Source organism: Bos indicus, chromosome 23, assembly GCF_029378745.1.
Source record: "Bos indicus isolate NIAB-ARS_2022 breed Sahiwal x Tharparkar chromosome 23, NIAB-ARS_B.indTharparkar_mat_pri_1.0, whole genome shotgun sequence".
NCBI lineage: Eukaryota > Metazoa > Chordata > Mammalia > Artiodactyla > Bovidae > Bos > Bos indicus.
The window spans coordinates 30,993,637-31,016,796 of record NC_091782.1 but is presented as its reverse complement, the minus strand read 5'-3'; the positions used below and the strand labels follow the sequence as shown (position 1 = coordinate 31,016,796).

Genomic DNA, 23,160 nt, shown 5'->3' with positions numbered 1-23,160 from the left:
TGAGACATTGATTCGGTCCAGGTTGGCACATATACCAGGGTTGACTTTATTACTCATTAGACTATAGAGATATGCTTTGTTTACACTTTCATTTGAGTATAACAATCTGAAAGTACTTTTAAATATATCCTATAAAGGAGAAAAGAACTACAGGAGAAAAAGAAAGAACAAACCAAGAAAGATGCAAAAGCAGAACTTTCTGGCAAAAGGGGGATGCAATAGAGCTTAAACACGGATGGAGATCTTGTGATGGGAGATGTTCAGGCCGCCCTAGAGCTGCAGGGCACTTTTGCCGCCTGCCACCATCCCCCAGCCGCCTTCTGAAGGTCTTGTAAGACCAGAGAACCCTGAGTCCTTGTCTCTCAACTGCCAGAGTGGCTGCAGCCTCCACCCCATTCCTGAGCTGACCTTCTATACCCCAGTACTTCCCTATTTATTTTTTTTAATCCAGTTACCTCCTCTAGGAAGCTTTCCCTGTTACACCTACCCAAGTTGGTCCTTCATCTTTCTGACTTTTTCTCTAATTCACTCAGTGTGTTGGTATTCCTGACTTTTATCTTGGAGTCTTTGACAGTGTTCCCGAGATCTCCTCCATGATTTTAGCGTGCACGGGACCACCTCACCTCCTGCCTGTAGGCTTCCCAAGGCAGAGACTGAGCATGTGGACCAGCTTGCCAAGCAGGAATGTTGGTTCTGTGACTCAGGCAAGCAAACTGATCTGTCATTAGACACAAAGGGAAAACCTGTCTCATAGATAAACATTCCATCTCTGATAAGCTGCTTCGCAAATAAACAAGCATAAAATCCAGGGAGTATAAATAAGTAGCTCTAAAAATTCATCAGAACAATAGAGAAATGATCAAATCTACAGACATCATTTACAATCAGAAAATGTATTCAAAGTATATACCTTGCTATTTCTTCCAACAAATATATAAGGAAAAAGACAACACTTAGAATAGTGCTCTGAAAATAGCAGCACTCCATAAATGCATGTTGGGTGAACTAATTAATCCATGCTTTACACCAGCCCCCTTTAAACTGAACCAGTGAATCTGAGACCAGTGTGAGTCTCCGTCTGTCTTCTGCACATTCACAGCTTCCTCACTCTCACTGGACCACATTTGACCAGGAGGAGCAGGAGAAGAGAAGGAGCTGCTGGATGGTGATGTGCTGGGAAAGAGGCTGAGTGAGTGACGACAGAAGAGAAACGCCCACCTGGTATGACCTGACAAGTGCCCAAGGTGAGTTATTATAAGACAGGTGGGAACACACAGCTCAGACAGCCCTCATCCCTCTAGGTCTGGACAAGAACAGGCCATGGTCAACCACAGCTTCCCAGTGGACTTCCTCCTTCTGGGCTTCTCTGAACACCCAGGGCTTGAAAGAATCCTCTTCATGGTTGTCTCAATCTCTTACCTCCTGACTCTGGTGGGCAACACACTCATCATCCTGCTGTCCATGCTGGACCCCAGGCTCCACTCCCCGATGTACTTTTTCCTCTCCAACCTCTCCTTCCTGGACCTCTGCTTCACCACAAGCTGTGTCCCGCAGATGCTGTTCCACCTCTGGGGCCCAAGGAAGACCATCAGCTTCCTTGGCTGCTCTGTCCAGCTCTTCATCTTCCTGTTCCTGGGGACCACGGAGTGTGTCCTCCTGACCGTGATGGCCTTTGACCGTTATGTGGCTGTCTGCCAGCCCCTCCACTATGCCACCATCATCCACCCCCGCCTGTGCTGGCAGCTGGTGGCCATGGCCTGGGTCATTGGGCTGGTGGAGTCAGTGGTCCAGACACCACCGACCCTCCGTCTGCCTTTCTGCCGCCACCGGCGAGTGGATGATTTTGTGTGTGAGGTCCCAGCTCTAATTCACCTCTCCTGTGGAGACACCACCTACAGTGAGATCCAGATGGCTGTTGCCAGTGTCTTCATCTTGGTTGTGCCACTCAGCCTCATCCTGGTTTCTTACGGTGCCATTGCCCGGGCAGTGCTGAGGATTAACTCGGCAGTAGCATGGAGGAAGGCTCTGGGGACTTGCTCCTCCCACCTCATTGTGGTCACTCTTTTCTACAGCTCGGGCATTGCTGTCTACCTCCAGCCCAAAAATCCCTACGCCCAGAAGAGAGGCAAGTTCTTTGGTCTCTTCTATGCAGTGGGCACTCCTTTACTTAATCCTCTCATATACACCCTGAGGAACAAGGAGGTAAAGAGTGCGCTCAGGAGGTTACTGGGAAAGGATGTGGACTCCAGAGAGAGCCGAGGGAATGCTGCCTGATGTGCTGGAAAAGCAAGAACAGCTTCTCAGTGGTTTTGCCAGGAAGTCTGTGTCCACACAACTCTGCTCTCCTCACATCCATCATACCACAGAAATGAATGGCAGCCCCCTCTGTGTTCATGCAAGTGTGAGTGTGGGTGTGTGACACAGAGAGATGCCTCAGAAATGGATGACAGCCCCTATGTGTGTGTGCATGCAAGTGTGTGTGTGACACAGAGAGACACACACAAAGAGAAACAAAAATTGAAAATGTGTTAAGTGGACTTATGTAGCCCTATATGAAACATATGAATCAAATGTAATATTTTGTGCTTCACACAAAATGTTGATCTCCCCAACTTTATCATTTCTATTTCTAGCTCACCTCCTTGTCACATTGTCACTATTTCTTCACCTCCACTTCTAATTTCTACTGTAGTTTCTTTAGTTCTCCCTTAAGGTTTTTCCACTTCCCTATGTGTCTATTTTGCTATCTCATTCTATTTTACATCAAGGAGACAGGGAGGTGAAGCCCAGGGGGTTCCAAGATGCACCCAAGGACACACAGTGTTAGGACTAAATCCCAGGCCCTATGACTTCCATCTGGCAGCTTCACAATTACAGGCAGTTGTTTTCCATATACTTGGGCTGGAAGTCAGAACAGAGGCTTAGGAGAAACCTTAATTTCTTCAGTTCTACTGCCTCCTCTTCTCTGGCACCCACAGATGACAGACCAACCACTAAGACAGAGAGGGAGACATCAAAATGTTTATGCTGGTGAACAGTTTTGACAAGGAGGGATTGGTGCCATCTAATGGATCTTCCCTGTAGTTCGGATGGTAAAGAATCTGCCTACAAAGCAGGAGACCGGGGTTCTATCCTTGGGTCGGGAAGATTCTCTGGAGAAGGGAATAGCAAACCACTCCAGTATTCTTGCCTGGAGAATCCTATGGAAAGAAAAGCCTGGAGGGCTACAATTCATGGAGTCGCAAAGAGTCAGTCGGACACGACTGAGTGACTAACACTACTAATGGCAATATGTGGTATTACATCTGGCATCTCAGACTCCTGACCTAAGACCTGTCCAGGGTCATCAGTCCTTTACTCTTGCTCAGAAAGATGATAATGATCGTATTGTTATTATTACGTATTAAATAGTGGGTGTTCGTCTAGTCAAGGCTATGGTTTTTCCTGTGGTCATGTATGGATGTGAGAGTTGGTGAAGTTGTGAAGAAGGCTGAGCACCAAAGAATTGATGCTTTTCAACTGTGGTGTTGGAGAAGACTCTTGAGAGTCCCTTGGACTGCAAGGAAATCCAACCAGTCCATTCTGAAGGAGATCAGCCCTGGGATTTCTTTGGAAGGAATGATGCTAAAGCTGAAACTCCAGTACTTTGGCCACCTCATGCAAAGAGTTGACTCATTGGAAAAGACTCTGATTCTGGGAGGGATTGGGGGCAGGAGGAGAAGGGGACGACAGAGGATGAGATGGCTGGATGGCATCACTGACTCGATGGACGTGAGTCTGAGTGAACTCCAGGAGTTGGTGATGGACAGGGAGGCCTGGCGTGCTGCGATTCATGGGGTCGCAAAGAGTCGGACACGACTGAGCGACTGATCTGATCTGATGATATCCCAGGTACCATTTAAAGTAGTTCACACACATTGGCTCTTTTAATCGCTATTACAATACTATGAAACATGTAATATCCTTTATCAGATGCAGAAACTAAGACCCAGAATTTAGTAATAGCTTAACAATGTCAGAGCTTTGGACCCAAGAGGACTGGGTTAAGTTTTCATGATCTTCATCCTACAGTTGGATACAAATAGTGTCTCCCTAGCCCAGGTGAGAATTCTCAAGCTCTCAGTAAACTTTGAGGAAATTGGGGACTTCTCTGACCATGCTTCCACGCCTGGGTTCCATGCCTGATTAGAGAACTAGACCCCACATGCCCATGCCTTAAGTGTTCACATGCTACAACTAAAAGATCTTGTATGCTTCAACTGAGACCCAGTGCAACCAAATAAGTTTTTTTTAACTTTGAGGAAGTCATCCCAATCTAAAAAAAGTGTTTAGTTGGTTTGCTCCCCTGGAATAAGAGTTTACAATATGCTCCAAAGCATCCCATGGAAACAAGAAACAATAGCCTCCTGGAGGAAGTTTTGGTACATGGTGTATGCTCCTCAGTTCCTGCACTGGACTTCAGAGTCCTAGAAGCAAGGACCAGGAAGTTGCGCTAAGTTGGCCCCTAATTAGTTCTATAAAAGAATGAGTGAGTGAATGTCTCCGAAGAATATGTAAAGGGTTTTGGGGTCCTAATCTCACAGATACCGTCTCCCAGCTTTCCCATGGCAATGGCAACAATACCAAATTCTCTCAGGTATGTGCTGATAAAATAAGAAAAAGGAAAAGCCTAGGTTTGGTGGCTCAGATGGTAAAGAATCCACCTGCAATGTGGAGCCCAGGTTCAATCGCTAGGTCAGGAAAATCCCCTGAAGAAGGGAATGGCACTCCAGTATTCTTGCCTGGAGAATTTCATGGACAGAGGAGCCTGGCAGGCTACAGTCCATGGGGTCACAAAGAGTTGGACACGACTTACTGACTAACACTTCCACTTCCATTCCAGTCCCAACACAAAATGGCTTGGATTCAACATTTACTCTGGCATCAGCAAAGAACAGCAGCATTAACTCTATTTTAATCCTAATCTTCATTTCAGCCATCTATTAGTCCAATCTTCTTGTCTTCTTGGCCTCCTTTACCAGCCTTATCATAATTTCAATGTAGATCTCCCATTTTATTTAATAATTCTAATCTTGCCCTACAATGAATGCTAAGCCTAATTCCACTTTTCAAACATTTGTAATACATGTTTTTCATGATTACCTATTAGGCTACACCATGAAGTTTCTCAAGCCCTGTAATCACCCAGCCTTAAGTCTGAAGAAAGAGCCCAGAACAGTGACAGAGACATCAATGATTTACTGAATATCAGTTTATTGGATAGAGAAAGGTCCTGGAGTGACCCCCACAGAGCATAAGGCAGAGAGCAGACATTAGCTGTGGGGGTAGGAATGAGGGAAGGTTACCAGTTAAAGGGGGAATTGACTTCTGGTTGGCCCATCTGTTACCAGGGAAACAAGCAGAGGAGCACACCTCTCATCAGGTCAGTTTAGTTCAGTCGCTCAGTCATGTCCAGCTCTTTGTGACCCCATGGACTGCAGCATGCAGACCTCCCTGTCCATCACCAACTCCTGGAGTTTACTCAAACTCATGTCCATGGAGTTGGTGATGCCATCCAACCATCTCATCCTCTGTCACCCCCTTCTCCTCCCGTCTTCGATCTTTCTCAGCATCAGGGTCTTTTCCAATGAGTCAGTTCTTTGCATCAGTCCTTCCAATGAATATTCAAGGCTGATTTCCTTTAGGATGGACTGGTTGGATCTCCTTGCTGTTCAAGAGACTCTCAAGAGTCTTCTCCAACACCACAGTTCAAAAGCATCAATTCTTTGGCTCTCAGCTTTCTTATAGTCCAACTTTCACATCCATACATGACTACTGGAAAAACCATAACTTTGACTAGATGGACCTTTGTTGGCAAAGTCATGTCTCTGCTTTTTAATATGCTGTCTAGGTTGGTCATAACTTTTCTTCCAAGGAGCAAGTGTCTTTTAATTTCATGGCTGCAGTTACCATCTGCACTGAGTTTAGAGCCCCCCCAAAATAAAGGCTGTCACTGTTTCCACTGTTTCCCCATCTATTTGCCATGAAGTGATGGGACCAGATGCCATGTGATTAGTTTTCTAAATGTTGAGTTTTAAGCCAACTTTTTCACTCTCCTCTTTCACTTTCCTCAAGAGGCTTTTTAGTTCCTCTTCACTTTCTGCCATAAGAGTGGTGTCATCTGCATATCTGAGGTTTTTTATATTTCTCCTGACAATCTTGATTCCAGCTTGTGCTTCTTCCAGCCCAGTGTTTCTCATGCATATAAGTTAAATAAACAGGGTGACAATATACAACCTTGACATATTCCTTCCCCTGTTTGGAACCATTCTGTTATTCCATGTCCAGTTCTAACTGTTGCTTCTTGACCTGCATACAGATTTCTCAGGAGGCAGGTTAACCCCTCCATTAAGCCTGTCAAGGATCAGATGTTTTTCTCTGATAAACTAGCATAGTGAAACTGTTTTGACCTGACCCAAAGATAAGAACAATGACTGCTGGAGCCTGGGGCCAGCATGGAGATAGTTACTGATTAAGCTCTATGACTAAGAGGAGGAAGGTCAGTCCTGTGAGTAGGGTGAGGTAAGGCAGGAACTGGTCAGCAGGAGTGAACAGATAGAGCAAGAGAGCACCCATCTTGAGTGGCCTAACCATACACCACCTTCATCTTCTTTCTCTTAGTGGAACCAAAAAACCTCTACTCTTCTTGCCTGTTTATCAACTCCCTCTGCTCAGAGGCCCCAATGTTCCCATATAAGAAAATCCTTTCTAGACAGACTGTAGGGGAAATACAATAGAGAATTAAATGAAGCTGTGTAAACAATATGTTTTCATGAAACCTGATTTGTTGAATAAATGGTTTAACAGAGACTTTAGGACTAAAGCCTCTTCTCCCTGGAGAAGGAAATGGCAACCCACTCCAGTACTCTTGCCTAGAAAATCCCATGGACGGAGAAGCCTGGTGCAGGCTACTGTCCATGGGGTCGCAAAGAGTCGGACACAACTGAGCAATTTCACTTTCACTTCACTTAGGACTAACATTCCGAATGTACTCAGTCTGTGTGGACAGTTATCTATTAGATACTCGAGGACAAACTCCAGCATGAGATCACTCAATCACAACCTCAAAGTGTCTGAAGCAGATCAAGATGGTCAGAGACACAATTTCAACATAAGTAGCCACTGCACAACTGAGTTTGGGGCAAGTACGAGGCCAAAGGCATAGAGAATGAAAGAATAAAGTGTACGAGTGTGTGGGTGGTGTGGGTATCAGAGAATTCTTCCAAGAGGTTTGAAACACGGCAGAGAGAACAATATTAATATGAAATATTTGCCAATTTACTATGTGGAAATGAGCTAATGTATGTTGTGCATTAAGATAGGAAGAGTTACACCAGGGAACCAAATGATTAAAGAGAAAAATGGAGGTTATTTTAGAAACATAGAGGGGCTTCCCTGATGGTTCAGCAGGTAAAGAATCTGCCTGCAATGAAGGAAATACAGGTTCAATCCCTGGGTTGGGAAGATCCCCTGGAGGAGGAAATGCCAACACACTCCAGTACCTCTTGCCTAGAAAATCCCATGGACAGAGGAGCTTAGAGTCCACAGGGTCACAAAGAGTTGGACATCACTTAGCAGAGCAGACAGAAACATATAGAAGCTACTGAATTGGATACAAATGGAAACATTTGTACAGATAATTAAAAATCAGAAGATCTACAGCCTATGAGTGTATTCAATAAGACACATAAGTTGGCAGTACTTAAGGGACATGATTCAAAAATCTCAGGATATGATCACCAGTTCACTTCTGAAAGGCTCACTGAACCATGAATAGGTCCTGACTTCTTTGAAGCCCTGAGTGTTCAGAGGAGCCCAGAAGGAGTAAGTTCACTGGGGAGCTGTGGTAACTACAGCCAATTCCTGTCCAGACCTAGAGGGCTGTCTGAACATGTGTTCTCACCTGTTTTATAATAACTCACCCTGGGTGCTTGTCAGGTCATACCAGGTGGATGATTCGTCACTCACTCAGCCTCTTTCCCAGCACATCACCACCCAGCAGCTCCTTCTCTTCCCCTGCTCTTCCTGGTCAAATGTGGTCCAGTGGGAGGGGGGAAGGCGTGAATGTGCAGAAGACAGATGGAGACTCACACTGGAATCTCAGACTTACCAAGTGAAGACAAAAGAAACTAATGTGAAATATGGATTAATTAATTAGTTTTCATTAATTCAGCAATCAGTTATTGAGAGCCTATTTTGTTTGGACTATTGCAGTTTTTCTCAATATTCTGTTATGTATCCAGAAAGTATTAACAAAGGAATACTTTTGACTGAATTTCTCTTTCATAAGTATGTAGTTTGGGGATAGCGGGGGGGTTGTCCTTTTGCAGTTTCCTCTTTCCTGGGATTTCTCCTTAATTTCATGCAGAATAACTCTCTTTTTTCAAGGGTCAAATGTCCTCTAGTTTCTCCTTGCTTTTGATCACTCCCTCTGACTTTATGTGCTGTTTTTTTAATATTTTTTATTTTCAGAGAATTTATAATTATTATTGACAGGAGAAGCAATCTAATGCAGACTATTCTCTTTGTTGTAAATTTTCAGATTCTTTTATTTTATTCTCTGTGTTGGACTACAGGGTAAGAAGCACAAATTCTAGAATCTGAAGTTTTGAAGAGCCATTTAGGACATTGTTTAATCTTCATCTGATGCAACAAAATCCCCTTATAACTCATCATTTTTTGAATCATCTGAGGTCATTTTTTCCCATTTATTTTTTTTTTAGTTCCTTATTGATAAATGTTGTTTCTATTTTTAATTACAAATAATACCACATGACTATATACTTGCATTGGTATATATCTTATTTAATACATATATGAGTATATTAATAGAATAAATTCCTAAAGTGGAATTGTTGGATTTAGGATATGTATATGAGTTTTTTAAAAAATTATATTTTTGTCACCAAATTTGGTACCACAAATGAATAAATGTAATATATGTAAACTCTAAAGCATAATTTTGTCATAATCAACATGGTTTTCAAATTTTTATGACAGCTTAAAAGCATACATATATGGTCCTAAACACTGATTGTTCAGTTTTGTTTATATTTATTTCCTTTTAGAACCATTTATGTTTTAAGTCATAATACTGAGCGACTGAGTAAGTGAAAGTCACTCAATAGTGTCCGACTCTTTGCAATCCCATGGACTATACACTCAATGGAATTCTCCAGGTGAATACTGGAGAGAAGATCCCTTCTCCAGGGGATCTTCCCAACCCCAGGATCAAACCCAGGTCTCCTACATTGCTGGCAGATTTCTTCACCAACTGAGCCACCAGGGAAGCCCAGGTCATAACATTATTGTACCTTTAAGAGAGTGAATATATGTTAATCTCTTAATTAATTAATAAGAGAACACACATTATGGAGAAGGAAATGGCAGCCCACTCCAGTATTCATGCCTGGAGAATCTCATGAACAGAGGAGTCTGGCGGGCTACAGTCCATGGGGTCACAAAGAGTTGAATACAACTGAGCGACTAACACAAAACATACATTAGTTACATTCAATACATTGTGTCACCAAACATTAAGTTCCCAAAGTCAAACTTTAGACTCCAAATATAACAGGATGAGCTATCAGAGGGCTCTTAAATGCCTCATTCCCTGTTGAAACTCTTTAAGTAACTCCTATCAGCATTTAGATTGGGCTTTATTTATTTAAAAAACAAATACACTCTGAATTTCAAAGTAGCTTATCCCGTTCTCTGTCTCTCTGTGTAGTTTTGCTTGGTTTGAAGAGTTATGAATAGTATCATACTTTCTGTAGTCTCCTTGACCTTGTTTTCTTTCATTCAATTGGTATGTGGCATGTCCATCCATATCGTTGCTTGCAGGTATCATCCATCCATGTTTATTGCTGATGCTGTTCTACAGTTCAGTTATCTATTTCCCCATTACTGAAAAATATTTGGGTTGTTTTAGTTTGGCATGTCCATTTTGGAATTTGGCAGATATTTTCCAAATGGTCCTTCTTGAAAGTGGACAGACTTTCCCCCTAACCATCATTATATAAGAACTCACAGGTGCATTTTTGTTGAGTTTGCTTGGCATTTCTGAAGCAATATTGCTGATCCCAGTTTTACAACTTCTTTCATGGGCATTTATGAAAGAGATGGGAAAGAGGCATCTTCTCCAGGGAGTCCCAGTGGGGAAGTGATGAGCCCTAGATCACCCGGCCAGCTAGGACCATGCTGGGCGGCTCTGGATATCTGAGACATTTGTTTTAAAACCTGCCAAAATCTCCACAGCATGATCTTTGACCTTGACTGGTTTTCCAGATTTGTTAGAGGAGCAAAAGAAAAGAGATTTTTATTTGCCTCTGAAAAAGTTTATTGTGACAGATGGGAAAATGTCAGATGGACACTGCAGTAAAAAGCAAAGAGGAATCAGTTCCCAAGAAAAACCTGTGGTCAGCAAAAGGACACTGGGGCACTTAGGAGAGCCCTCCCCCTGGACTTGGGCTGGGAGGAAATTTCATATAAGAAGGGAAGAGGGAAAGAGAGATCCAAGTCCAGATTTGTTATTTTCCTTCCTTGAAAGGACAGTTTCTCAGAATCCAGATCCTGTCTAAGCAGGAAATCCCCAGCTCCAGCGGGCAGTTTCTTTACTGCTCTGTGGAATTGTTTCGCAGTGTTGTCTTTTTCCACTTATAGTCCTGAGAAGCAATTCTCCTCTACCTTTGCACCAGGGTGCTGTCTTCCTCCAGGCTCTGAGTCCTGCACTCATGAACTCTTTGGTCCCTTCTGCCCAGTGGAGGCATATATGTTCTTCCAGGCAGGGCGCACCACTCAGGGATGCTCCTGCCTATGTATAGACCCCACTCCACCAAACCCTTCTTGCTCTCATTCATCCTAAGGCTCCTTGCATCCTCAGCTTTCCTTTATCTCTCTATTCCTTCCCTCAACTTGTATCTTTGCTATAATAAAAAAGCACACACGTGTACACACGCCTCTTTTCTTTCCACTGAAAGAGGAAACAGGAGAAGACAAGGAGTGTAGAAATAGAGGTTTGTATTTGACCCTTGCTTACCAGCTACTACTAATAGGACTCCTGCTTACCAACAAAATTACTAACACTTACCTCACTAGAATGCTAAAATCTTAATGAGGTACCATTTAATAATACCTTGTGCAGTTTCTGAAATATAATAATACTCACAAAATGTTATTTCTCACTTTTTATTCTTATTTATTCATTTAATAATTCATTCATGCACTTACTAAATATTTATTGTTTAAAGTGCCAGACAGCATGCCTGAGGAGTGCTAAAAACACAAGACAATTAAGACACAATTTATGAAGGACTTCCCTGGTGGTCCAGACATTAAAATGCGCTGTTTCCAATGCAGGGGGGCACAGGTTTGATCCCTGGTCAGGGAACTATGATCTCATAAGCTGCATGGCACAGCCAAAAATGAGACACAATTATGACCTCCTAGACTCCTACTGGGGAGGCCTTACAAATAGCTGTGAAAAGAAGAGAAGAAAAAAGCAAAGGAGAAAAGGAAAGATACAAACATCTGAATGCAGAGTTCCAAAGAATAGCAAGAAGAGATAAGAAAGCCTTCTTCAGCAATCAATGCAAAGAAATAGAGGAAAACAACAAAATGGGAAAGACTAGAGATCTCTTCAAGAAAATCAGAGATACCAAAGGAACATTTTATGCAAAGATGAGCTTGATAAAGGACAGAAATGGTATGGACCTAACAGAAGCAGAAGACATTAAGAAGAGATGGCAAGAATACACAGAAGAACTGTACAAAAAAGATCTTCACAACCCAGATAATCACGATGGTGTGATCACTGACCTAGAGCCAGACATCATGGAATGTGAAGTCAAGTGGGCCTTAGGAAGCATCACTACAAACAAAGCTAGTGGAGGTGATAGAATTCCAGTTGAGCTATTCCAAATCCTGAAAGATGATGCTGTGAAAGTGCTGCACTCAATATGCCAGCAAATTTGGAAAACTCAGCAGTGGCCACAGGACTGGAAAAGGTCAGTTTTCATTCCAATCCCAAAGAAAGGCAATGCCAAAGAATGCTCAAACTACCGCACAATTGCACTCATCTCACATGCTAGTAAAATAATGCTCAAAATTCTCCAAGCCAGGCTTCAGCAATATGTGAACCATGAACTTCCTGATGTTCAAGCTGGTTTTAGAAAAGGCAGAGGAACCAGAGATCAAATTGCCAACATCCTCTGGATCATGGAAAAAGCAAGAGAGTTCCAGAAAAACATCTATTTCTGCTTTATTGACTATGCCAAAGCCTTTGACTGTGTGGATCACAATAAACTGTGGGAAATTCTGAAAGAGATGGGAACACCAGACCACCTGACCTGCCTCTTGAGAAATTTGTATTCGGGTCAGGAAGCGCCAGTTAGAACTGGACATGGAACAGCAGACTGGTTCCAAATAGGAAAAGGAGTACATCAAGGCTGTATATTGTCACCCTGTTCATTTAACTTATATGCAGAGTACATCATGAGAAACGCTGGATTGGAAGAAACACAAGCTGGCATCAAGATTGCCGGGAGAAATATCAATAACCTCAGATATGCAGATGACACCACCCTTATGGCAGAATGTGAAGAGGAACTCAAAAGCCTCTTGATGAAAGTGAAAAAGGAGAGTGAAAAAGTTGGCTTAAAGCTCAACATTCAGAAAACGAAGATCATGGCATCCGGTCCCATCACTTCATGGGAACTAGATGGGGAAACAGTGGAAACAGTGTCAGACTTTATTTTTCTGGGTTCCAAAATCACTGCAGATGGTGACTACAGCCATGAAATTAAAAGACGCTTACTCCTTGGAAGGAGAGTTATGACCAACCTAGACAGCATATTTAAAAGCAGAGACATTACTTTGCCAACAAAGGTTCGTCTAGTCAAGGCTATGGTTTTTCCAGTGGTCATGTATGGATGTGAGAGTTGGACTGTGAAGAAAGCTGAGCGCTGAAGAATTGATGCTTTTGAAGTGTGGTGTTGGAGAAGACTCTTGAGAGTCCCTTGGACTGCAAGGAGATCCAACCAGTCCATTCTGAAGGAGATCAGCCCTGCGTGTTCTTTGGAAGGAATGATGCTAAAGCTGAAACTCCAGTACTTTGGCCACCTCATGCGAAGAGTTGACTCATTGGAAAAGACTCTGATGCTGGGAGGGATTAGGGGAAGGAGGAGAAGGGGACGACAGAGGATGAGATGGCTGGATGGCATCACTGACTCGATGGACATGAGTCTCAGTGAACTCATGAGGAGTTGGTGATGGACAGGGAGGACTGGCGTGCTGCAATTCATGGGGTCACAAAGAGTCGGACACGACTGAGCTACTGATCTAATCTGATCTGATCTGAGACTCCTACTGTTGAGTGAGGGTAAAGCACAAGTAAGCAGGTGAACTTATGGCTGGAGAAATGGCCTCTGAGAGGTTTGCAGAGGAAGTATAAAAGAACAGAAAATGGGCATGTAACCCAGAACAGGATGGAAGAGAGTCAAGAAGGTTTTCCTGGAGGAGATGCTGCTTACCTTGCATATTATTGTAAATTCACAGTGTTGGGAATACAGTGGACAGAAAGTCATGCTCAGTGACCCGGTGACAGAGAGATCTTGGCATGTTCAAAACATGCAGGGAGTCCAGGGAACCATGCATGGAAGCAGCTAGACCTACAGATCTGCAGCTCAGGGCCAGCTGCGGGCACAGATCCAAGGGGTATCAACAAACAAATATCATCCCTGGGAAATGTCATTCCTGGGCTCTCCCACCAGGAGATTCTGACTAAAGTTCCCTGCCTCCCCAGAGAATGCAGATTTGGCACCAAGATGGTGTAGGCTAGACTTCCCTGGAGGTCCAATGGCTAAGACTCCACTCTCCCACTGCAGGGGGCATGGGTTCAATCCCTGGTCCAGAGAACTAAGATCCTGTATGCCTCAGGGTGAGAGAAAGGTTATGAGAAGAGAGAGATTTAATTATGAGAAGTTTTAACCATCTACTCCCCCTGTTCCCTTTCCAGAAATGACATGAAGACCTAAGGTACAAATAAAATTTGAAAACTGAAAACACTTCCCTCAAGTCTGCTTTGTGCAGCTTTCCCTTTCTCTCTCCAGACCCATCCTCCACCCTTGTCCTACTGCAGGGGTTTCACTTTCTCTATCACTCTCAGACATTTTCTGCCTGGCCACTGGTGATGTTTCAGAGTCCCCATATCCTATTGGACAGTGGAGGAGTTAGAGGTCTTAATAATGTTTTCTAAATAGAAAACATAGTGAGATATCTGAAGGGAGAATAGAAGATCAAGGTCTCCAAGTTATTCCATCAGGCGTTCTTTCCCCTTCAAACACTCCCTATGAGTTTAGAAAAGTATGTCTATCCCACAAAATAATTTAAATAGCAATTCGTTTTTCCAATTTTATTAACTGTCTGATAAGAGCTTCAAATAGGAAAACATAATTTGTGTTAAACTTATTGATATATTGGAGTGAGCTCTTGGATCCCATTACTCTGTGTAGGCACTTGTGTAAAGCCAAGTTCTCCAGGATGGAAATCCCTGGGATAAATGGGATCATTTGATATTTCTCAGTGAGTGAAGGTATGGTAAACGATCACTGAAAGCACAGTAAACAAAGATGACAACTTGGCCTTTTTATAGATCGTTCATTCTGAAAACATTTAAAGCACTTTCAATAAATGTTTTTCTTAAAGTGGGTTTGGGGGATTCCCAGGAGGCGCTAGTGGTAAAGAACCCGCCTGCCAATGCAGGGACACAAGAGATGCGGGTTTGATGCCTGGTCAGGAAGATCCCTTGGAGGAGGGCACAGCAAACCACTCCAATATTCTTGCCTGGAGAATCCCATGGACAGAGCAGCCTGCAATCCATGAGGTCGCAATGAGTCAGACACAACTGAAGTGACTTAGCAGGCATGGACCTGAGACTTTGCACAAAGACAGCAATTAATTTGGAATGTTAGGAGGAGATATCAAGAAAATTCCCTGAGCACACACAGTTATGTATTCCCTTTTTATCCTAATCCAAATCTGAAGAGCCGGGAAGCAAATAGCTTCTAGTGAGTATCCAGGAGTAAAGGTGAGGAAATAGAGGCACTTTGTGTGAAAGGGATGTGTGATTGTTTTCCATGTGGAAGGCAGTAGTCAGCTTTTGACTGCTGGATTTGGGTTGCTCTCAAGTAGTAGGTTTGGTTTGTAGACACCGTAGGAAGTGCTAGAAAGCTCAAGACCCAGCAATCTAAAGTTCTTTGTAAAGGATATTTATAAACAAAATTTTCTGAGCCTGGAATACACTTAGAAATTCTCTCCAATCATCTCATTTTATAGACCAGAAAGCCAGCATCCAGGGAGGTGAACAGATTTGCCCAGGTTAATTGAGTGTCAGCCCTGGGACTGGAACTCATGGCTCTTCTCAGTCCAGGGTTATTTATCCCATGTTTTCTGTAGGCCAGCTTCTCACATTCTGCTAAGCTGGGGTTAACAGGCTGCTCCTGGTCACATCACACATGGCAACTCTCACTGTTCTCTCCCGGGTACCCCTGTTCTAAGGAAGTTCTCTGACTAATGGCAAGGGGGCTCTTAAAAGCTAAGGGGAGGATCACCAGTGTTAAAGATCTTCAAGCCAGTGAGGGTCAGAGCTGCAGGCTGGAAGTCACAAGTCAGGATTGGGAGTGGTGGGTGATTAATCAGGGAAAAATTCTCAACAGAGAAAGACCATCCCATGTTTGGAACAAGGAGGGCAAATGGATTGGCTGACCTGAGAAGTGCTTGGTCGGGAGGTATTTTTGTTTATTGACTCCCCAGTAGCAAAAGTGAAAGTAAATTCAGCATACCATGCAAGAGCAAAGGGTACGGGGAAGCTTAATAAATACAGCAGTCAGGCAGGGTATTTCCCGTTCGGCTGCTTATTTAAACTGGAGGCCCGGTCCTTTGCTCTGTCTCCTGATTCTGCACCTCTGATTGAAGACATGCCTGCCACCCTCCTTGTGAGTTGAGATTTGATACCAGGGGTGGGGGAAGGGAGAAGACCTCTGAATCATGGGAGAGACTCAGGAATAGATGAGGGACAGTTCTGGGAGATGAAGAGGGGGATGAGTGTTGCTGGGAAGACATCTGGAAGGGGAGGAGATGGGCATCAATACCTACTGAATGTGAAGAAAGTTTCTATAAGAGTTCTTGGGCTCCTGAGTTCTCTTACATCGAGACCTTGCACTGTTCACACTTAGGGATACTTGGTAGGAAGCAGGAGTGGGCTTTGTGCTCAGCAGGGCTGGCAAGCTTGAAACTGAAAATATTGTCTTGATCCCTTTCTCTTTTACCCTGTTTAGGCCTCCAGGGCAATTAAACTTAAGCTTTCTTCTTTTCTTAAAAGAGAGGTTGACAGAATTCACTTATTTTAAGTTGTTAATGCCCTGTTACATTACCTTATGTGAGACTATATTCTCTACAAAGAGGACCTGGAATGAGGGCAATGCTTAGCACAGAAGAGTGAGAGTTCAGTGAAGAAATCTCTGTGGCATCTGGACTGGAAAGATATTTTTGAATGAAGCCTGAAAGAAGTCCTCTGAGACTTTCCAGCAAGAGCGCAGGAATGAGATTCCCTTTGTTGAGATTACTGAAGTAAGACTCAGATGTAGTCCCTGCTTTCTGTGAGTGGAGCCCCAATTTGATAAAAGGAAGAGATCATATTCTATAATGGATGGATAGGAAAACATAGGAAATACATATGGCCAAGTGATACTGAAAATAGGGACACTATAAAAAATGAATTATTGTTACCAAAAAAAAGTACAAATAGTACAGAGAAGATGTTTCCTAAACAGGGTTTTCATCTAAAATAGTCACGTCATGGAGGACAGCCCTATGAGTATTCCATGAGAATGTGAAGTCTGCGAAATTCTCTTTGAAAGGTGTTTATAAACTCTGGCGTACATTTTTAGATGTTTTGTTTTTAACATCTGACAACTTTTACCTGGATAGGAGACAGGTAAATTAGGTGGGAAGTCATTGATAACATTTTGGGGAAGGATAAGAAGTGTGGTTACAAAAGAATCAGACTGGTTTTCTTGCATTAGAACCTGATAATTTCAAAAGAGACGTTTGAAACAAGGGAAGGACACAGCTTGTTGTAAAGGATCTGGAGCACCAGACTGGCGGTGAAGGGTGGGAGCAATAAAGGAGGGGGAACAAGGGGTGTAGAAGAGGGCAGGAAATCTAGGCAACTGTCTCTTGGCCTTTTTTTGTCCAGGTGACTGTCCATTCTGAGAAATGGAAACCAATGACCTTCACTGCCCATCTGGGAGACAGAGTGAATAAGATCAATGAACGTGTCCGCTCTAGGACCAAGGTTCCTGTGCCGGATCAGGTCCTGCAGCTGGGCTCGAAGACCCTAAAGCCAAAGAGAACTCTGTCATCGTATGGCATCGACAAGGAGAAGTCCATCCACCTCACCCTGAAGGTGGTGAAGCCCAGTGATGAGGAGCTGCCCTTGGTTTTGGTGGAGCCTGGTGAGGGGGGGCAGAGGCATGAGCTCCAGGTGCGAAGGTCCACCTCAGTGACCCAGGTGAAGGAGATGATCAAGATGAGGACCGCTATACCCCCTAAGAATCAGATTGTGAACTGCAATGGAAAGAAACTGGAAGACGGGAAGATCATGGGAGATTATGGCATCAAAAAGGGCCATTTACTCTTCATGACATACCCCTGCATTAGTGGGTGACCATCCTGCAGATGGAGTGATAGGAGAAGCAAAAGATTTGGGGTGAATTGAGGTGGAAGACTAGAATATTTATAACCAATCGATTCTTTAATTCTAGTGTGATTGAATAATTGGCAAAATTGCATATATTTGATATGTTAGAACATATTAGAATTTGAAGGCCTATTAGAGATGACATTCAAAGACAGTTGCAGCTGCATCCTGTCTTGGTTCTGTCCGATTCATAGAAAAACTCCTATTTCCTTTCCCAGTCAACAAGATAGATTGTGATCGATGTTCTTCTAATTACTGTGTTTCATCTATATTTAGCTCAGTGTTTCTTCTCTCATATGACTCAATAATCATTGAGTCAAACTGACACTCTGCCTGTAGACAATAGTGAAATGACTTATTATGAAGTGATTTATTTACTGTGACATAATGTTAATAAATAATTTAGAAAAATTAAATTACTTCCCCTCTCCTTATTTAAAGCTGTTTGTTATGAAGTGAAACTTGGCACCATGGCCCTTCTTACTCTGTTTCCCACACCCAATTAAACCACTCTTATTTCTGGGGATGATGGTGGTCATGGCAAGATATTCACCTTGGGGATCTAGAAATTTTATGCCTCCAGTGGGGGCTCCTTGGGAATAGATATACTTTAGGTGGGAACAAACTTCCAGAAAAGTGAGTGAGTGAGAGAGCAGTCTCTGGCCTGCCTGCCTGAGGCTCTGCCAGGACTTCTGTGCTGGGGGTGGGGGTTGATTTCTGGGTTGACCCCGACACTCTGCCCACAGTCTGGCTAGTGGAGCTTGTCCCTCTCCGTGTCCTCCATCTCCTTCCCTTCCTTTCTTCCTCCATCTCATTTCTCCCTCGTGATCATCTGTATGTTTTCTCACAGCCTGAAACATGTCCACACTCTTTCCCACTAGTCTCCTCTTCTTTATAACTGTCTCAAGAACCACCTCTGGTAGAAGCGTTTATGAACGTAACCCCACTCAGCACAAAGCACACTTATACATGTTGCTCATTACAACGATGAGTCAAGTGCTCTGGGCTGGGCACTACTTAACTTGGTAGGAGGGCATTTGGTTGTACTGATGCCCTGCGATGAGAGACCAGAGCTTTTCTTTTTTTTTGGATGGAATCTCCTACAGGGCTGAGTATGATCTAATTGTCACTTAGGGATGTCTGATGTCAGACACCATGGGGTCTTCCATGGTCTCTTCCACTAGACTGGGATATTCATCATCTCTTACCAGCAAATGAGCTATTAACTGGGAGATATAATACCCCCGAAGATGGGAAAGATCCTCCCAAAATCAAAGTTTTTTTTTCATCAGATTAGGAGAAAGCTCAAGGGCCAATGCTCCCTCACTAAACTTGCACAGATAAAGGACATGGGGGTTTTACCTACAGCACGTGAACCTTTCCTGATGGGAGGAAGAGACCTCCCCATTAACCATGGGCTCCTTAGGGACAAATCTTGCAGATCCTCATAGAGAAATGAACAGCCTGAAGTCTAGTCTTTACACCGGACATTCCCATCCTTGGGCCCTGGGTAACATTCCCCTCCTTCCTTCCCTGACTGACTCACTGTGCTCTTGCCCTCTCCCCAAATCCCTCAGGAACCTCCTCGCTGCCTCCTTCTCTTCCTTATTCCTGAGGGTGGAGAGGAGTGGGATGAGGGTGGATGTGTGACAGTGTAGAAAAGAGAAATGAACTTGCCTGCCACTGGTTGTAGCTGTGCATGGGTTGCAGGTAGCTGTAGAGGAGGGATCCACAGAACAGTCAGATGGCTTTCAGGTGGGACCCACAGGTGCCCACCACTTTCCTGAGGCTGCCTCTGGCCCTCATGCCACAACAGCATGGGCCGTGCTGCCAGGTAGGCCAGGATCACGGCAGAGGGCACGAGCAGCCACATGATCCAGAGCCATCACTGCCTGGGGGACACACTCAGCCGAGCCCAGAGCCAACGATGCGCACAGCTGCACCAGGCACCCACCGGCTCCAGACTCAGCACCGGATTGTGCAGGATGGCCAGCAGGAGAGGCACCACACTCGTGGTGAAGCCCACATCCACCAGGGCCAGGTGGCAGAGGAAGCAGTACATGGTCGTGCACTGCCAGCAGCACCAGCGCCAAGTTGCCCCTTAGAGTCAGGAGGTAGCAGAGGAGGATGAGGGCAAAGAGGACAGGCTGCAGGCAGGGCCCGTCGGAACAGCCCAACAGGAGGAAGAGCTTCTCTGTGCTGTGGTTGCCCTAAAGGGCAAACTCGCAGAAGGTTTGGAAGGATGACACACAAGGGTGATGTATCCCTTACAAGCAAAGGGAAGGGGAGTGCAGAGGGGAAATGGATGGCAGCATACACATGCTTAGGTGTCCATGGGAGCTCATTTACAGATCTGAATCCTTAGTTTAGGAAACAACCATGTATAAGGATACCCTAGTTGATGTATTTACCATAAAATTCGATGAGGAAGATAGAATCTCCCTCCTAAAGATGAACATACTTGAGCTCTATAAGATAAAGCGTCCAAAGGTCATAGCCACTGAGTGGTCCTTTGGACATGTACTCAAACCTGTTTGATTTCCGAACCAATACACTTGTGCTGCTTCCCTGTTTCTGGTGTATTCCTAGGAGCCAAAGTAGAAAGTAGAAACCTAAACTTCCTCTCACATGATAGCCCTTCAGATATTTGAAGACAAATTTCTTTTTTGAGCCTCCTGACCCCCTTCTTTGGAAGCATGTAAAAAAATGCCTAAAAATAGATGCAATTCTCCAGGTTAGTATAACTAAAAATGGGTAGATCAGAACTGTCACCCTTTTGTTTGATGTGCTCTACCTCCATTAATACAGCCAATATACTGCTGAATGCTGAATTTTAATCTGTGGTGAGTCTCTCTTCCAGGCTGTGTCCAATGTCCATGCCACTCCTGTTTACCATCTAGTATGACAATCATGAGCAACACAGATGGGCACATGTGTAACAGGAAAAAACATAAGTCAGCAGACCTGGGTTCCACCTAACAGAACCACCTTGGTCCAGTGATTTGATGATTTTATAGTCATACTGGAGATGAATAAATGCAAGAGATGACATTCAGGCTTATAGACCCATGGTTCTAGAGATGTAGAGTTATAAAAAGTCAAATCACCTAATTCTGTGATTACACAGACACACACTAGTTCAGACAGATAAACTTTAAATCTCTCCGGGCCCATTCCTAGTCCCTGTCCTGCTGCAGGACTTTCTCTTTCCAGATCAACCTCAACCTGATCTGAGTTTTTCTGCCTGGACACCGGTGAGGATTCAGAATTCCCCGATCCTATTGAACAGTGAACTCAGGGAGGGTCAGGGGAAGCCCTTTGCTGCTGTGCTTCAGCCCAAGGTCATAATCTTGTCTTCTAAACTCAGGGACAATAGGAACCTGGAGAACTATCTGAAGGGAGGAAAGGCAGGTAAGGTTTCCACTCGATTCCATCAGATATTCTTCCCCCTTCGTACTTATTCTGTGTGTTTCAGAATGTATGTCTTTCCACACACACATGAAATACACTTAAATAAGTATTAGGTTTTCAAACTTGATTCTCTCTCTCGTGAGAGCTTCAAAGAGGAGAACATGATTTATGGTAAGGTTTTTAAAGTACTCGAATGAGTTCTCGGCTCCCAGTACTTTGTTGTTGTTGTTGTTTTGTATTGGTTTTGCCATACATTGCCATGAATCAGCCATGGGTGTACATGTGTTCCCCATCCTGAACCTCCCTCCCACTTCCCTCCCCATCTCATCCCTCTGGGTCATCCCAGTACATCAGCCCTGAGCACTCTGTCCCATGCAGCGAACCTGGTATGGCAATCTGTTTCACATCTGATAATATACATGTTTCAATGCTATTCTGTCAAATCATCCCACCCTCACCTTCTCCCGCTGAGTCCAAAAGACTGTTCTTTACATCTGTGTCTCTTTGCTGTCTCACATATAGGGTTATCGTTACCATCTTTCTAAGTTCCATATACATGCATTAGTATACTGTATTGGTGTATTTTTTTCTGACTTACTTCACTCTGTATAATAGGCTCCAGTTTCATCCGCCTCATTAGAACTGATTCAAATGTATTCTTTTTAATGGCTGAGTAATATCCCATTGTGTATATGTACCACTGCTTTCTTATGCATTCATCTGCTGATGGATATCCAGGTTGCTTCCATGTCCTGGCTGTTATAAACAGTGCTGCGATGAACATTGCAGTACATGTGTCTGTTTCAATTCTGGTTTCCTCGGTGTGTATGCCCAGCAGTGGGATTGCTGGGTCATATGGCAGTTCTATTTCCAGTTTTTTAAGGAATCTCCACACTGTTCTCCATAGTAGCAGTACTAGTTTGCATTCCTACCAACAGTGTAAGCAGGTTCCCTTTTCTCCACACCCTCTCCAACATTTATTGTTTGTAGACTTTTGGATAGCAGCCATTCTGGCCACTGTGAGATGGTACCTCACTGTGGTTTTGATTTGCATTTCTCTGATAATGAGTGATGTTGAGCATCTTTTCATGTGTTTGTTAGCCATCTGTATGTCTTCTTTGGAGAAATGTCTGTTTAGTTCTTCGGCCCATTTTTTGATTGGGTCATTTATTTTTCTGGAATTGAGCTACAGGAGTTGCTTGTATATTTTTGAGATTAATTCTTTGTCAGTTGCTTCAGTTGCTATTTTTTTCTCCCATTCTGAAGGATGGCTTTTCACCTTGCTTATGGTTTCCTTCGTTGTGCAAAAACTTTTAAGTTTAATTAGGTCTCATTTGTTTATTTTTTATTTTATTTCCATTACTCTGGGAGGTGGGTTATAGAGGATCCTGCCATGATCTATGTTGGAGAGTGTTTTGCCTATGTTTTCCTCTAGGAGTTTTATAGTTTCTGGTCTTACATTTAGATCTATAATCCATTTTGATTTTATTTTTGTGTATGGTGTTAAAAAGTGTTCTAGTTTCATTCTTTTACAAGTGCTTGACCAGTTTTCCCAGCACCACTTGTTAAAGGCATTGTCTTTTCTCCATTGTATATTCTTGCCTTATTTGGCAAAGATAAGGTGTCCATAGGTGTGTGGATTTATCTCTGAGCTTTCTATTTTGTTCCATTGATCTATGTTTCTGTCTTTGTGCCAGTACCATACTGTCATGATGACTGTAGTTTTGTAGTACAGCCTGAAGTCAGGCAGGTTGATTCCTCCAGTTCCATTCTTCTTTCTCAAGATTGCTTTGGCTATTTGAGGTGTTTTGTACTTCCATACAAATTGTGAAATTATTTGTTCTAGTTCTCTGAAAAATACCATTGGTAGCTTGATAGGGATTGCATTGAATCTATGGATTACTGGGTAGTATACTCATTTTCACTATATTGATATTTCCAATCCATGAACA

The 23,160-nt window shown here is 43.5% G+C and overlaps 3 protein-coding genes across 5 annotated transcripts in view; all 3 read left to right on the top strand.

The window, feature by feature from the left end:
• The window catches only part of LOC109577361 (olfactory receptor 2H1-like), a 28,334-nt gene extending 12,587 nt beyond the window's left edge, over positions 1–15,747 (top strand). Inside the window, exon 3 of the mRNA XM_019986276.2 lies at positions 1,100–15,747. Within this exon, the coding sequence (XP_019841835.2) occupies positions 1,321–2,274 (954 nt within the window). The 5' untranslated portion in view covers positions 1,100–1,320 and the 3' untranslated portion in view covers positions 2,275–15,747. The remainder of the gene's footprint in view (positions 1–1,099) is intronic.
• Positions 15,748–15,883: 136 nt separating this feature from the next.
• Positions 15,884–18,213, top strand: LOC109577369 (ubiquitin D-like). The gene is made up of 2 exons (XM_019986287.2): positions 15,884–16,031; positions 17,294–18,213. Exons 1-2 carry the CDS (start codon positions 16,014–16,016, stop codon positions 17,762–17,764), a joined length of 489 nt encoding a protein of 162 aa, XP_019841846.2. The 5' UTR covers positions 15,884–16,013; the 3' UTR covers positions 17,765–18,213.
• Positions 18,214–21,121: 2,908 nt separating this feature from the next.
• The window catches only part of LOC109577367 (protein C19orf12 homolog), a 34,044-nt gene continuing 32,005 nt past the window's right edge, over positions 21,122–23,160 (top strand). For 2 of the 3 annotated variants that reach the window (XM_070778276.1, XM_070778274.1), the window contains exon 1: positions 21,128–21,208. The gene's annotated coding sequence lies outside the window, so the exon portion shown is untranslated. Of the gene's footprint in view, positions 21,209–23,160 lie in introns of all 3 variants that reach the window. The other variant, XM_070778277.1, reaches the window with a different exon arrangement.